The sequence below is a fragment of the Xiphias gladius genome, chromosome 21, assembly GCF_016859285.1.
Source record: "Xiphias gladius isolate SHS-SW01 ecotype Sanya breed wild chromosome 21, ASM1685928v1, whole genome shotgun sequence".
Classification (NCBI taxonomy): domain Eukaryota; kingdom Metazoa; phylum Chordata; class Actinopteri; order Istiophoriformes; family Xiphiidae; genus Xiphias; species Xiphias gladius.
Window position 1 is genome coordinate 21,075,926 of NC_053420.1, and position 16,743 is coordinate 21,092,668.

At 40.7% G+C, this 16,743-nt stretch overlaps 1 protein-coding gene across 1 annotated transcript; it reads left to right on the forward strand.

The window, feature by feature from the left end:
- Positions 1–9,947: 9,947 nt before the first annotated feature.
- Positions 9,948–14,982, forward strand: LOC120807588 (ATP-dependent RNA helicase DDX19B). Its single transcript, XM_040159806.1, has 12 exons — positions 9,948–10,174; positions 10,654–10,693; positions 10,798–10,887; positions 11,025–11,160; positions 11,386–11,478; positions 11,691–11,793; positions 11,991–12,105; positions 12,244–12,421; positions 12,707–12,944; positions 13,417–13,579; positions 14,309–14,500; positions 14,666–14,982. The coding sequence occupies exons 1-12, from the start codon at positions 10,118–10,120 to the stop codon at positions 14,725–14,727; spliced, it is 1,467 nt and encodes a 488-aa protein (XP_040015740.1). The 5' UTR covers positions 9,948–10,117; the 3' UTR covers positions 14,728–14,982.
- Positions 14,983–16,743: the final 1,761 nt, after the last annotated feature.

Here is a 16,743-nt window from a genome sequence, read left to right on the forward strand (position 1 = left end):
TGATCCACTCACTGGGAAAATCACCTCCTCTTTTTCTGGGCGTGAATCAATGGGCTTTATATGATACAGTCATAGAATATGTGTGGCATGCAAATTGCTGAGGCATCATTTGCATTTCATTCCACTGCATGTGTGCACATGTGCATATGTTGGTGTATTTATTCAGAGCTTTGCTTTTTTGTGTCCTTGAGTCTGTATATATATATGTGTGTGAGTGTGTGTGTGTGTGTGTGTGTGTGTATGTGTGTGGTGGCAAAGCTCAATTGGCATTGGGATCAGGTATTCTCTCGCTGATTGAGACCCTGCTGGGAATTCACAAGGACAACCGCTGATAAGAGGGGGAAAGGAAAATGCAGTCCTGGTTGGAAAAATAAATAAATATCCCTTTAGACACCGCACCAGAATATTCTGTCGGCTCCCAAGTGGGGTTTTACGTCAACTTTTTTGGGGCAGAGCTGAATCAGAGCATTTAACCAAAAATCAACCCTGACTATGATATGATGGTAAAACCCATTTTGGTTGCAGCTAAATCGTGATTGCAGATGACGTCAATCTTTCAAGCAAGTTCCCTGTCAGATATCAATCCAGCTTTTTACTCATCTCCCGAAACCCTGAATCCCACCCAAATTCTGGCACTGCGGAAACTGTCCTCATGTATTGCTCTTGACCGAAAAAGGGTAAGAGTCCAGGTTTAACAGATGGGAGTGTCAGGACAGAGTGATAAAAACGGACAAACAGCCAAAACGACAGAGATGGAAGGACCACTCCGCATTGATATTAAACACTCTCTCGCACTGTTTCCCAAGGAAAGCGGGGAGAGCGGGAAAAGGGAGGAGGGAAGAGGAAGGGTGGCGGGCAGGCAAGCAGGCAGGCAGATAGGAAGAGAGTGGGAGATCAGCATGAGAGGGAGATGAGGAGATAAGAGCGATGGAGAGCTAAGGAGAGAAGGAGGAAAATAGAGGTATAAACAAAAGTGAGAGTAGAGGAAGAGAGAGGAAGACAGACAGAGACAGACAGAGGCTCAATATGATGAAATGAATGCCAGGGAGAAGCAGTTCAGACCCACCAGATGGTTACTATAGCAACCACATCCCCAGTCTCTCTCTCTCGCTCTCCCTCTCTCTCTCACTTTCTGTCTCTCGCTCTCTACCTAGTTGCTTTGTTGCGGCTTTAAGTCTGTGGAGGGAAACCAACGGCTGAGAGAGACGGCTTTTTACATTTTGGTGCAGTGGCATCGTAAAGCCTCATAACCAACTTTACATACCAGTATGATGTTATTCAGTGCTTGCTGGCTGTGTTTTTGACAGCTGATTTCTGTCAAACGCACCATGCCAATTGATACAGGTTTTCCCTCCCGTGGAACGGTTCCCTACAAAAGCTTGTGTATGTTTAAGTGTTGGGAATGATTAGCCATCCATTACAGTGCAGTGCACCAGTCCGGGGTCATGAACAGTTCAAGGAAGAGTCTGTTGTGACTCTAATAAATGCCTTGTTTTACCTTTGACCCTGCCATGCTCACCAACACGCAGGCATCTATTGTATGTATGGATGTGTGGGATTTGTATTGTGAAGTGTACATTGCTATAAACACCGCAGACACATTTAGATGCTATAAGCGTTCTCCTCAAGCTCAGCAGCAGTGCACTACAGTTTCATACGCAGAATGGGCATCAGATGTCTCCATTGAGATCGTTTTCGCCCCTGCAATGAGCAAAAACCCCCAATACACACACACAGACACTCACACACACGCACACACACACACACACACACACACACGCTCACAAATGCAGCCTGGCACCATGCATGCATGCCCTGCACACACTCACACACACAGACACCAGCCGGGAAATATCCAAACTGGGATACACAACAAAGGGATGCGCTCGTGGGCCCCCCAGCTAATCTCATGCATGGAGATAATTTTCAAAACAGAACAAAATGGTGGGCCGTCTCTCGGTGGCAGAGTGGGTCTCCGCAGGGCCCCCGGGGCAGCATGGCATGTAACTGTGTACGCGTGCCTCCTGAATAAAAGATGCTGACCTAGATGGAAATCCGCCATTGGTCACTTAATTTGTCCTACATGTGTGATTGGCTCATGCCCAAACATACAATATGCTGTAGGTGTCCCATCGACGGAGAGAAGAGATGGTCGTGTACGTGAGGAAAATGTTACTAAAATGTTACCAACTTTTATTTACAGTTTTGCATAGAAATAGATAGAAAATGAATAAAGGGAACCCATTTTAAATGAACATTTGGGAGGTGTTTGAAAATATATTGTATATATTGTTAAAGTATCAAACATGGATCAATTTACCAGGAAAGCAAATTGTTCTGCATATCAGTGTCTACGTAGTGTATATGTTTTCCTCTCCCAGCCACACTATAAAAAGCCCGATTTTTTTCACCTCCGGGGCTTTATCCTGCATACATCTTCAAAGACAGAATCATAAAAGAAAACATGAGAAGGATTTTTAGTTGCTCCATCATCAACTAACATGACACAGTTCACTGATGCAGATTAGATTTATGCAATGTGCCAGCACTGGACCACGTGGGACTAAACATAGTACATATGTCTGCAGGTCTGTGAGCATGAATGAGCCCGACTGAAAGGGTGTTTTGTATCAACACTGTACTGAGCCCTTCTACATTATTGATATGCAATTTGACTGCCCGCCATCAATAAATTATTAAGGAATTGAAAATTGTTGAGCCGGGGCTTGACAGCCTTGAAGCTCTTTGGCCCTAGTAGATGAATGAACACAGCCACATGATTGTCAATGACTGTTGAACTCCAAACTGCATGAGCGAACGAAAAGTCTGCTTAATCTTTTTTCAGGTTTTTCAAAGAACTCAGGGCTTTATTAGCTCCCACCACGTGTTATGTAATAATCCAGCTGTTTACTGTGTGGATTGGTTGGGTTTAGAGAGAGCTGGGTCTACCCTGGAGAAAGGAGGGAGGCTGGACCCAGATGCTTGCAGTTGCCTGGCCAACCTTGGGACTGACACTGTGTTGGATCCTGGGGGCTCAGCCCAACATACTGTTTCTTCCATCTTACCTTTCCCACACCTCAGCCATAAATCCAACCGCATATACCGATCTTTAGTAACAGTCACTTAAGACCAACAGTTTGGTCCAAACCTGCAGAGCAGTTATATATCCATCAGGGAAACACAGAACTAAAATTATAACAATGCTCTTTCAATAACTATAGTAAAATAAACTACTCACTAGTTGAAAATAATTATTTTATCATGAGCGTCCAGTATCTCTGTGACCTGTGTCTAACCTTACTTCCTCTGGGCCGATGGTACAAGCACATGTTGGTCTGATCAGTTACTAGTTTTGTCGGCTAAGCAGTCTTTAGTTTACAGGTTTACATGTCCTACTATTGATGTGTTAAACCATAACCAGGGAATCTTTTTCCAGAATGTCATAGTGAAATCTTTGTTTATACTTTTTCTAATTTGAGGATACTAAAGGCAGTAGAGATGGAGTAGAGGTATAGGACAGATTATCAGAATACTGACCAAATGTATTCCTCCATTAATCCCTTAATAACCAGTTTTCCCCTTTTATTTTCCACCTATGTAGCTTTAAGGTTTATAAAAGCATCTTATTTCACTCTGTCTGACAGTATCATGCTTTGCATATCATGTTTATCTTGCTCTTCATTTAAGCTATATGATGTTTCGAGAGTGATATATTCAAACTACATGCTTTTTTATGGCTTCAGCATTCCATCAAATGGAAATATTGTGCAGGTTTTGCGAGTGATTTTAGACACATTTCCCCAAAGTTCAGCCTGAGATATTTTGCATCTTTGAAAAATTTGGGTTCTCCACTAGATTTGAAATAAATAAGAAACTTAAGTAGACTTAGTAAGACCAGTGGTTTTACATCTCAATCATAGAAGTAATTCTAGGTCATAACAAAGCCTTAGGCTGTGTCCAGGAAAAATGCCCAGTTGCCTTATAAAACATATAATAATAATAAAAAGAAAAACACTGTTTACGAAGAATTAAATACATATAAAATACAAATAATCAGTTATAGGAAATAAAAGTAATTTCAGTGATCCTCAACAGAACTAACCAAAACAAAATTTTCTGTTGTTTAAAATCTGAACCCATGCATAAATTAACCACGTGCCATGACTAATATTACTGAGCTGAGTAGCTTTTACTTTATTAAACACACAGTAGTTAGGAAAACAGTCAGGCCTATAATATAAAGGTTAGAGTTCTGACTCTGTCAACACCAAGCCGCTCTATCCACATTGAAATTCCTTGGTGATGTCCACTCTGCACCATCAGCCTCTTTGGCTAAGCCTCAGGAATACCAACCAGCCGTCAGCCCCTTGCGCTCTCTCGCCCTCTCTCCTTTCCTATCTCACTTTCCCTCTCTGTATGCTCTCGCTTGTTGACAGAAAACAAGTGCTGCATCACCATTTTAATTCTGGCGTGGGTGTGAAGGCTCTGGGTTTTTTTTTTTTGTCTTGCTAGAGATGCATGGAGCATGGAGTATGAATCTTAATGACGTCTACCAGAAGAAAGTGGGGAGAAGAGGTCTGGGGAGAATCCGCCCTTAATCTCTCTCTTTCCCCTTCTGCTTGTCTCTCTCTCACCTATGGACCCGTGCAAACAGCTTGTCTGTGTTTACAGGATTTGTCTCCCTTTGATTCTGATTAAGTCGATGGACAACCAAGGACCTGAATGCTGCCATGTTAAAGACAGAGAGAACAAGAACCGACGAGACAAACCCCTATTGCTGCATAGTTTTACACACGGGTTTCCCATCACTGCATAGTAGCAGTTCCATAGCCAGGTCTCATAAAGGTCTGTGATCACCCCTGTCCATATACCTTTGTTTACTTCTGGTCTCTACTTTGGACTTTTCAGGGATTGGACCAGGTCTCTTTAAATCTTGTGGAAAGCCCTCTCAGTGGAGGGGAGGCTACAATAGCAACATGTTGACATCCATGGTTTTGGAATATGATGTTAAGGGCTGCAACTCATGCTTTTTTTTCATTATAGATTAATCTGCAGATTATTTTCTCGATTAATAATTCTGTCTAGAAAATGTTAGAAAATAGTGAAAAAAAAATAATTGTTTCAACTTCCCACAGCTCAAGGTGACGTCTTCAGTTGTCATTTTAGTTTAACATCACAAAAACAGACGATCAAATCCTCACATTTGAGAAGCTGGAACCAGGAAATGATTGATGTTTTTCCTTAAAACAATGACTAAAATGATTAATCAATTATCAAAATAGTTGCAGATCAATTTTTTGTCAATCCACTAATCGATTAATCAATTAATCAGCTAATCAACTCATCGTTTCAGGTGTAATAATGTTAAACAGTCACATATTGTTGTAATGTTGGGATGTCTTAATGCTTTGTTTGGGTGTCCATTCACTTGTAGTGTATTATCAATCCTACCACAGTAATGGGGAGATAGTTTACCCGAACTATGACTACAATAAATCTACATCTTAACTTATCCATATCACAATATCTAAACCAACATATTTGTAATGTCATGGCAGCTATTCCTTCATCCTCCCATCCTCCCTCAACTGTAGTTAATCGGATTAACACCTGAACCATACATATTAAAGCTGCACTAATCATTATTTTTGTATGAGCAATGGGTCAAGTGACTATGTGTAATGTGAAAAGGGTCACTCATGGTGACAAAACCACAAAGAATAATCAGCGTTTTAGTATCTTCCAGCTCATTGTTTTGGTTTTGTGGCCCACACCTTTACTGTTTTGGTTCACTGTTTTAAGCATCCTTAAAGCTTTCCTAAACCCCCCTGTACATCTGCCCAGCACAAAAAAAGTATAACAGACAAAGTTAGCAACTAGCGGATGAACTCAGAGGAGCATTTAGCAGCTGAAGAATTAGGTACATTTTTCAGGAGTTGGTAAAATAAGGGCTAGAAGAAGAGAAGAGAGAATATTGGACTTACATTTTTCAAGTACCCAGAATCATGACTCTAAATAAATGCTGATGTTGCTAATGTCTCAGTTTTCTTTCTAACACATTAGTCATAGCAACTTTAAAGGGCCATATCAAATGTTTTTGTTACATCCAGTTTGTTGTGGAGTTTTGCCACTAAGGGGCAAAAAGTCGTAGTTGTTATGCATTCATGCTAGCCTGTTGTCTACTCTCTAGCTGCCTTTTAGTCCTTATTTGAAAGATGGGCTTCACACCTTTCCTTTCTCCTCATGTTTTGTGCTAGACTGTTAAATCTCACCTTACATCTTAACTATCTTTTGTGGTTGGCCAGTCACAGAGGATAAGAATGGATCCATAATTACGTTTCATTTTTTCATGAATTTTTGTCTCAGTATTATGTATTATGGGGGGGGTCTTAAGAATAAAATTTTACAGTCAGTTGATAATCATAGGACACAATCCAACACTTTTAAATTTGCCTTCAAACTAAAAGCACACCTGGCCACTGGTGAACAGCTTGTTCACCCCTTCACAGTTCAAAACCGCCTTGAGGCGGTATATGAATGATTGAATGAATGACTGAATTAATTTTTTATATTTGTGTCATACCATTGAAATTGACTATCCCACCTGGGATTACATGACAGATGATAATACCAAATAGAAGAAAAGACTTCTGGCAGCTGACATTTATGTTCCGAGGAAAAATAAATCTTTGCTGCATTCCACATATTTTTTATGTTACAAAAGAAAGTTAAAAAAAAAGGAAAAAAACAAAAACAGAAAAGAAACACACAAAATCAAGGCTGCCTTTGACACAAATTTGTTTTCGTGTCCATGCATCGACCAGATTAACTGCAAAAATGTTTTTATCGTTTAAGAGTCTCCCAACAAAACCAAAAAAAACCAATACCTATATCAATACCAGCATAATGTCCAGTTTTCAGATGAAGTTCTGAAATATAACACCTCAGGTGGAAACGACTAACTAAAAAATGACCAAAAGGCACTCAAGGGTTCAAGTTTCACTCATGAATATTTGGAAACAAATGTTTTACCTCCTCTACCTCTTATTCTCTTTACATTCTACTCTAACAGTGTTTTTATTTTTAACCAGAGACAGATCGTCTTTGAAGGACGCAGGTCCAAGCTCCTGTGTTAACACCTCCATGAAGTGTTACTCTAAAAAATGTACAGAGAGTATAGGAGAGTAGGTATACTGCCTACATGGATATAGTGTATGTATGGGCATGAAGTAGTGTTTGAGTGATCTTACACTATGTATACGTGGGCTGAGTGTTTGTCTTTCTTCAGATTGTTCACACAGAAAACCGCGACCACTCTACTTTGATATCCTTTCCTTATGTGGCAACACAAAGTCCTTCTCTCTGTCTCTTCCAAACTCTCTGGAGATCTCAAACCTTACTTTTACTCTTTCAGTTGCCATGGATACCTCCGCCAAGACAGCTGATTGGAGGCAACAATAAACTCAGCTCTTTCAAGCCTTTGACAAATTTGTCTCCAAACTGACGATCTGAGAGACTCCCTGTATCTTTTCTCACATGCTGACACACACCCACTAACGTATGCGCACACATACATGTAGATAAACTCGGACCGACGCGCACACAGTGGCGTTGACCGTCGGATGACAGCGGAACAGAGATCAATGTAATCTCCTTCAGCATAATCCAAAACCACTGTCATCATCTATCTGTCTACCCCAGTGGAACAGGCGAAATGTGTGAAATCAATTCTGCATTCAATTAAGGAGCAGCCAGTTTCACAGCAGTCTGGCTCCAGAGGTGACCCCGGGTGTTCCTGCATGGTCCTTAGTGGAGGCCTGCTCTGGTTAATAGCCTGCTTTCCAGCAAAGCACCAAACTGGATTATTGGACTTGCTTGATAACTATGCTGCTGCACTATACCTAACTGTGCAAACACAGTAAGGTACATGTGTCGTGAGTGAAAAGTTTGGTCTGCTGGCTTGTTTCTGATGAAGAGCAGAAGTCTCAACTCTGTGCTGCACACTTAGAAATAGTTTGGCATTTTGGGAAATACACAATTTTTTTTTTCCTGCCCAGAATTAGATGAGAAGATTGATAACTCTCTCAAGTCTGTGCAGTTAATATTCACAAGCTGTCCAAAGGCAACAAAATCCGCCTACCGGCACCTGTAAAGTTCGCTAATGGACATGTTACATCTTGTTAGTTTAATCCTTTCAAAAACCAGAGTGTAAAAACAACAAATTGTGGTTTAAACAGGGATAATTTCTTGGCCAGGATCAGTGACTAAAAGAAAGAAGAAGTCCCACACATAACCCTTAATAAAACCCACAAATTGTCATTTTTTTTATCATGGGATCCATCTTCTCTCACTCAGAACTGGTTGTTATTTGTATTCTAAAATATCTGCCGTGACCTCAGTGAAAGCTTAGAAAAGGTTTCCTCCCAGAGAGTAATGCATGGTTAACAGAGAGAAGGTTTAGTGTGACTCAGTTTGATGCACAGAGGTAAAATAAACGGGAATGATGAATACCAAGTCTTTTGTTTCTGGCAGGCGCTTGGTGTTACTTCCCTTTTTTTTTTTTTAACTCCATATGCTGCTTGACTTAAATGTATGTTTTTGAAGGGAAAGTCATTTTTTCCGGAGAATCCACTGAAGTAGCAATCCACAGCAGGTATTATACTGACACAAATGAACATTTCATGTTCACTGTAGAAAATATCTGCTAAATTGCGAAACTGTAAATTCAAATTCACTGTGATGACTGGATGTACTTAATGAAAAAAAAGCTTCTGCTACACAAACGTGCATTGATATGAGTAATTTGTGCAATAACGTTGCATTTACTGCACAGGCATGAAGGCTGCTATGAAATCTCTGTCCTACTACAAGATGTGAGCCACCTCACTCTAACGCATCTAATTCAGTCCAATACTGTATCACGTCGCCTCCAGAAGCTCCCTCTCTTGTTTAGAGCCATCCTTCCTGCTGATTGTAGACCTTCCTTACAGGCCCCGGTTTTACACAGACCTGGATGAAGGGCTAGGGTAGGATTATAAAAGAAGTATGGGTCAGAGAGACCTTCATCACTCCTTGTACAACATTTTTTCTCAGAAAAAACAGAGGAATCACCAAAACAGCATTAAAGCACAATGTGACAAACTGAAAACATGCTTAAACCCTGCACAAGTCCGATTCGTTTCAGCACATCTGATAGCTGAGGCCGGTGCTTACCTGCTTCGGGGCACGGCCCTGTCCTCAACGTTCGATTAACCACTAGGGGGCCTCGGAGCAACAATGCACTGTGGAGTCCACCCCCAAACTCCCAGTTAATATGGGATCATTGACTTCTTTCAAATTTATTTAGGAAAATGCAAGGAGTAAGCATAATGTCAAATGAAATATTACCTTTATTACAATGAGATTTTCCCACAGGGCCCCTCAGGGAACTCAGGTGAAAATGCAGGAGCAACATTAAGGCCCTTACCAATCCTGGTTATTCTGTGTGTTAGTGGCACATATTGCCAAACACATTTGCAATACATCAAATTTCTACTAACTAATTGCCACACAGTGAACCGGAGGTATGGGGCCCTGGGGCAGTTGCCTGGTTGGTAATCTTGTCGTGTCCCTCTTTACTGCCTGGCCCCTTGTTTGAATTATAAATAAAAAGACCTGCAGCATCATTTTTGTCAGTTTGTATGTGTGTTTGTGTTTCTCTACAGACAGGTATATACCGTATTTAACAGGAGTGAGACTATGATAAACGTTTTGGCGCCATCTACAGGTTTAGCATAGTAGTGTTCTGCCCCCAATGTTTAATTTTAACAATATAGTTCGATAAAAATAGTTCGTTTTTTTTTTTTTTTTAATTTAAATTTTTTGTTCAAATTTTCAATTAAAGAGCACCTCGTACTTTCTGTAATCCGGGTGGGAACTGTCATTAAGATGGGAACTATTATCATTTGGCACTTCCCTTGCTGTCCGGACATGTGATCAGTTGCACAGGTGCCTAGAATCGCTTTCGGCACGCCATTGTGGAAAGCAGCTACTTTCACATTACCGACTCCGCAGCCTGAGCTAGCTTTCCTAGTTGAGTTATCCTGAGTATAATAACAACAGAAAAAACTGTCCCAAGATGGCTACGGACTCCTGGGCCCAGGCAGTGGACGAACAAGAAGCCGCGGCAGAATCGGTAAACCGTAATTTACGCAACACGAGCTAACCGTGTTGTTAGCTTGTTTAGAGGATGTTCTGGCCTGTTCTGGTACAATGTTGACGAAAACTGGCCGGTCAGCATTATTTTTGACATTTGAAATTGCATAACGGTAGTGCTGCCAGTGAATGGATTGGGCACTGTGGCAGTTTATCTCACTAATGTTTTCATTTACGTAAAAACGACACTACCGGGTAATCCCGGTTTGTCATCGGAGCTAAAGTAAGTTAGCTACAGCCGAGATGCTGCGTGCTCAATGAGTTACTAGCTTTAGCACTTAGCTGGCTAAAAAGCAAGTGATGCAAGAGTCTCCAAAATAGCTCAGCTGAAGGTGCAGTAGTCCTGACTTGGTCCCAGCTTGTACATCTCATGTAATTTCATGAGAAGCACAGACTGACTCTCACATGATGGCAAGTATCAAACATCTTTATAAACTTTCTGATGTTCCCTCCCCACAGATCGGTAACCTTCAAATTAAAGAGAAACCAGAAGAAAATGGTAAGTGCACATGAGTGCATTGGGTGTAAGATTAAATAGTCATAAAACCAGTAGTCCCAAAAATGTTTATGGTGTTAATATACGTACAATTTTTAACAATGCAGGCACGGCTGCAAACGCAACAGACGCAAGCAGTGCAGCTGCAAAGTCCGAAGCTGAGGGAGAGAACAAGGCAACAGATGAGGATGACAAAGGTGGGCAGTTTATTTAAATGCCACAAAAATATTCCTCCTCTGGTAAATCTGTTTGACATTCTCGATCGTCTGTTATTGAGAAGCTTAGTAGTCTCTTGAGTTGTAACAGTTATTGCAACATAATTTGTGTTTTCCAGAGGACAAAGCGGCACAGTCATTGTTGAACAAGCTGATTCGGAATAATCTTGTCAATAATACTAACCAAGTGGAAGTTCTTCAGAAGGATCCCAACTCTCCGCTCTACTCTGTCAAGTCCTTTGAGGAGTTGCGACTGTAAGTGTATCTTCTATTTTTTATTCATCTCTCTACAGTATTTTGGGGCATCAGTTATTATTAATCAGTTATCAGTATTGTTTATTTATCTTTTTAATTGATAGATCTTTGTATGGTGTGTGAAGGTTCTGAAATACGTATACACGAAGTGACGAAAGGCTTTAAAAAGATCTGTAAAACAGTTTGCTGAAGACTTGACATTTGACTATTTTCTTCTGTGTGCAGCAAACCTCAGCTGCTTCAGGGCGTGTACGGTATGGGTTTCAACCGGCCATCTAAAATCCAGGAGACTGCCTTACCCATGATGCTGGCTGAACCGTGAGTATCCTTTATACTGTATGCAAATGTTGTGGAGTCCTTTAGCAAAGTATTGTGTCTCTTAATACTCACTGAAATCTCTCAGCCTGAATAGGTACTGTATAACTTTTAAATGAACTTAGACCGCTCTGCAACAGTAGGTCATGTGAGGTGTCAAGGCCAAAAACAATTTTACTGCCTGTGCTTGTGATCTAATTCCCTGATTCCTCTAGTCCACAGAATCTGATTGCGCAGTCGCAGTCAGGAACAGGGAAAACAGCTGCCTTTGTCCTGGCCATGCTCAGCCATGTAGACCCCAACAACAGATATCCCCAGGTTAGTACTCACTTCCCTCACTTTTCTAGAAATTATCAACTTGATATCTTAAGTCTCTTAATTGATATGCGTGACTTATCATTTGCTATCAGTCTGATTCTGTCTCCCACAGTATTTATTTGATGGCAATAAAAGGCTGATGACTTGAACTTAATGACCGGAGCATGTATCTCCCTCATTTCATTTCTCTTCATCAGTGCCTGTGTGTGTCACCCACCTATGAACTTGCGCTTCAGACTGGTAAGGTGATCGAGCAGATGGGCAAACACTATCCTGAGGTCAAACTAGTCTACGCCATCAGAGGAAATAAATGTAAGGCTTCTCTGCTTTTTACAATGCCGCATGTGCACTGTCATAGATTGAGATGTTCATATTGATGAAAATGTACATACACCTGAGTTACTGCTTTGTGTGTTGACAAGCGCGTGTTTCTTTCTGTGAATGCTGCAGTGCAGCGGGGCATGAAGCTGCAGGAACAGATAGTTATTGGCACACCTGGTACCATGCTGGACTGGTGCAGTAAATTCAAGTTCATAGACCCCAAGAAGATCAAGGTCTTTGTGCTGGATGAGGCTGATGTCATGATTGCCACACAGGGTCACCAGGACCAGAGTATCCGCATCCAGAGGTCAGTTGAAATAGACTGAAGTAAAAATACTCATTTGTGAAAAGGTTGAAAAAAAAATCACAAGATAAGTTAGGCAATCATGAATGCTGCAAAAGATCATGTTCTGTGTCCTGAAATCAAGTTAAATTTGTTTTTAATCTATTGATATAACTAATCTCTAATTTATCCCGTAAATACATTTTTTCAAACTGAATTTCTGTGGGTACAGCTTCAAATTTTGACCAGTTTTATCCTTTTTAAATCTGCAACTAGTGGCCTATAACTAATTTTTTCCCTGCCACACAGGATGCTGCCTAAAAACTGCCAAATGTTGCTGTTCTCAGCCACGTTTGAAGAATCAGTGTGGAACTTCGCCCAGCGCATCGTCCCTGACCCCAACATCATCAAGCTGAAAAGAGAGGAGGAGACGCTGGATACTATAAAACAGTACTATGTGTTGTGCAACAGCAAGGAGGAGAAGTTCCAAGCCCTCTGTAACATCTACGGAGCCATCACCATCGCCCAGGCCATGATCTTCTGCCATGTGAGTTCGCATAGAAGTTTGACTGTGACTTTTCATTCCACAAACAGTAGCCCATAGAGACAGGTTGTGTTTCCTTTAGTTGTGTGTATGCTTTGAGTGTTTTTTCTAATTTTGAAAAAACAAATAATTCATATTTCCACAACAATTCTCACCTTGAACCCACAAATTTTATAGGAGTAAAAAATACGACATTTGTCTTCTGTGACCCTATTAGAATGTCCAGCAAACCTGCCTTTCTCCAACTTTTGTAGCTTTTTTTTTTCTGTGTGATCCAAATATGAAAAAATAACTTGGCAACACTGGCCTGCTTTTTTTCAATACAGGGCCTTCATCAGGGTGTTTCTAAACCCTGATTCTTCCTGTAAATTAACTGCTTTTGCCAAGTTATATTTTCACATTTGGCCATTTTCTTACATGAGCACCTACTTGGCTGTTGAAGTAGCTGCAACGCACTCTTCTCTGTGTGATTCAGACAAGGAAGACTGCCGGCTGGCTGGCAGGGGAGCTGTCCAGAGAAGGCCACCAGGTGGCGCTGCTCAGTGGCGAGATGCAGGTGGAGCAGAGGGCTGCTGTCATTGAACGCTTCAGAGATGGCAAGGAGAAGGTCCTGGTTACTACAAATGTTTGTGCTCGAGGTAAGAACCACGTGCTATCAGAACGGGAGGAATAAACATGATGTGATCACTACTTTTATTTAGCTCTTACATGTACATTCTCCGTATTTAATACTAGCATTGCAACTGAGACAAATCTTGTCATAAATTTAAGGCAGGATTTGTATAACAGAGAAAACATGGATTTAGAAATAAGATGTGGGAAAAGTCGAGATAAAAATACAGATAAAAATGTACGCTTAAACCTAATCTATGACAACACACACACACACAAACATTTCTCTGTGCCCACACAATGTTCCCGTTGTAAACCGTAGAGGCAAAATCTAACCTAGGCTTTACCTTTTTCTACCTTTTTGAATCTAATATTTCCACAGTCATGTTTACCCATAACATTACCGCACACGACACTGTCTTCGACACTGTATGCTACACTCACTACATCACCGTGCTAGGGTAGATAATGACTTAATGTACAGCCAGCAAAGATGAAGAGTGGAGCCATGTCTTTAGTTCTCTTACTGGAAAACTCTGCACTCTTTGAATCTAGGACTATTGACCAAATGCAAGACTGAACTGTGTGACGGCAATTATTTTTTTCATATATATAAAAATATAAATAAATAAAAATAACTGTGTGCAGATATGTGTGTATGTATGCGCATATATGTATGTGTGTATGTGTATATACACACATTTTCAAATATGAATAATAAGATTTGTCTCTCGTCCTGCTTGTCTGACATTCAGGCATTGATGTCGAGCAGGTTTCCGTGGTGATCAACTTTGACTTGCCAGTGGACAAAGACGGAAACCCTGACAACGAGACATATTTGCACAGGATTGGCCGCACAGGTCGATTTGGCAAAAGGGGGCTGGCCATCAACATGGTGGACAGCAAGATGAGCATGAACATCCTCAACAGGATCCAGGAGCATTTCAGTAAGCGTGACAGCAACTAGACGCCCTTTTCTTTTCTCATACACCCAAACAGCATTAATAACCATTAATTTCTTTTGGCGAGATGGTGCTTCTCAGGCTACTGTTCTGCTATATGTCAACCCTTCTAAATGAGCCTCTCCATATTTGTGGTCTTTCCCTCTACAGATAAAAAAATTGAAAAACTAGACACGGATGATCTGGATGAAATTGAGAAAATCGCTGGCTAAAGAGAAGGGTGTGACCGCATGAAGGACACCGACCTGACTTCCCTTCCCCTCTTCGCTCTCCAAGGACTATATGCTCCTACAGTGTTTTATGCTTTTATTTTTTTAGCCGTCGGAGGAAAGAGCAAAACCACAAACACAGCATATGTTTACACGTGGATATGTCTCCTCTCAGACAAGTGTTTTGTAAGTCTCTGGAACATACCCCATTTCACTCTTTGTACTTCTTTGAATAAAGTCTATGAGTTTATTACTGTGTATCGTGATGCTGCAAAAGCAGGCATAGTTGACTCTGTTTTACCGAATACATATGGATTAAAAAACACTTTTTGGTGTTGGCTGTAGTGGTGGCATGATACAAGCTCTTCTGTTCAAGAGATTCACAAAAACCGTAATAGAGAAATAACCGTTTCTATGTGCCACAAAGTATTCTTTAATTTTAAAGAACAATAGAATGACTGAATGTAACCGTATCATGTAGACTATTACAGCTTTTATTGTGCTTTGTTACATCTACCAAAATCAGTACAAAGGGTGAAGTTGGGTATGCTGCTCTGAGTGGTAGTTTAATCACTAAGATTATGTTTTTTGAGATGGTGATGGTTGGGTTTCAAGGGTCTATGCAAACTTATCAACCTGTGATAGCTATTATCAAATACTATCAACCTGTATTCACATGACACAAATTAATCCTGAATTAACCTCAGCTTTAGCATCAGGGTGTGTAGTCAAATGCCAAAAAAAGGCTGCCTAGAGTGATAATACACTACTAACTCCAAGTCATGACATTTAGGTGTTTCTGTGTTTAAGCAGTAATCGATCATCAGCCAACCACACATCTTACATGCGTGTTATGTACGTCATTTTAAAAACTTTTACGGCCATTGTCAGGACACGCTTGGCGCCACTGCTGAGCATTAATCATTAGTCTTCTTTTTTCCTTCATCTGTCTCTTAAAGCCTCATTTTAATTCCAAATGTGGCCATTAAGCTCTGATGTGATCAGTTTCCCTTTGTGTCTCACTGTCCCACACAGTCTTCAATCAGGGTCTCCAGTTTGACTTTAGCTCAGCTACATTCTTCACCCAAACTGTGCTGTTAATAAGGATTGTGAGTTTAAAAAAAATACGCAATGCCTTCCTCAAGTGCATTATATATACATATGATTTTGTTATTGATATTCTAAGACATTGGGCTTAATATTCTGACTAACACTTGAAATTTTGATTATATATTGAATTATGGGCGTCTTTAGGATGTGTGAATTATTATCTTTAAACCAAATGCTGAATTGACTTGAGGACCAGAGGACCTATGCCAATCAGATTCACTGTGTTGTTCCAACATGGTCGCATGGATAGAAAACATGTACTTGTGTACATATTTAAAATTTTAGGTTAAAGAAATAGTGTGACTGAATTATTGACCGTTTGTCACTTCTAAGAAGTGCAAAAACATTCCTCATGAGGTTCAAATGTGACAGACGCAGCACTTCGAGTACGGTGAGCCTAAATCAGTTAACCTTGCATCAGTGGGTGACTGGTCTAAATTAAGAAAATGGCGTGATGTCTGGTGTATTTGATCAATGCACTGGAACATTAAGGGCAGTGATTGGTCAGTCTGAACCTTCTTCAAACCTCATCTGGCTCCCACTGGCACCAAGAAGACTGCCGGTGGAGTCCGGTTTTAATGGACTGTTTACGGACAACTTGCTGAAAATCACTCAACTCAGTGAGCAGATGCAGCCAAATTAGAAGCAAGGGAGTGTGCTGAAAATCCACGAGAATGGTCTGTGAAGACTTTTGGGTAAAGAAGCAGTGTATGCAGTTTTATTTGGACATTTGGATGTATACATTATCAGTGAGAGTGCGTGCACTTTGTTGATCCATAATGTAATACCACTGTACGAGAGCCATGGACACACGAAGCAGTTTTGGCTATAGAACTTAACACTCTTCTCCACATGTTGTATACCTTGTTTGATTATTGTGAGAACCTACAAAACCCAGTTCATACATGT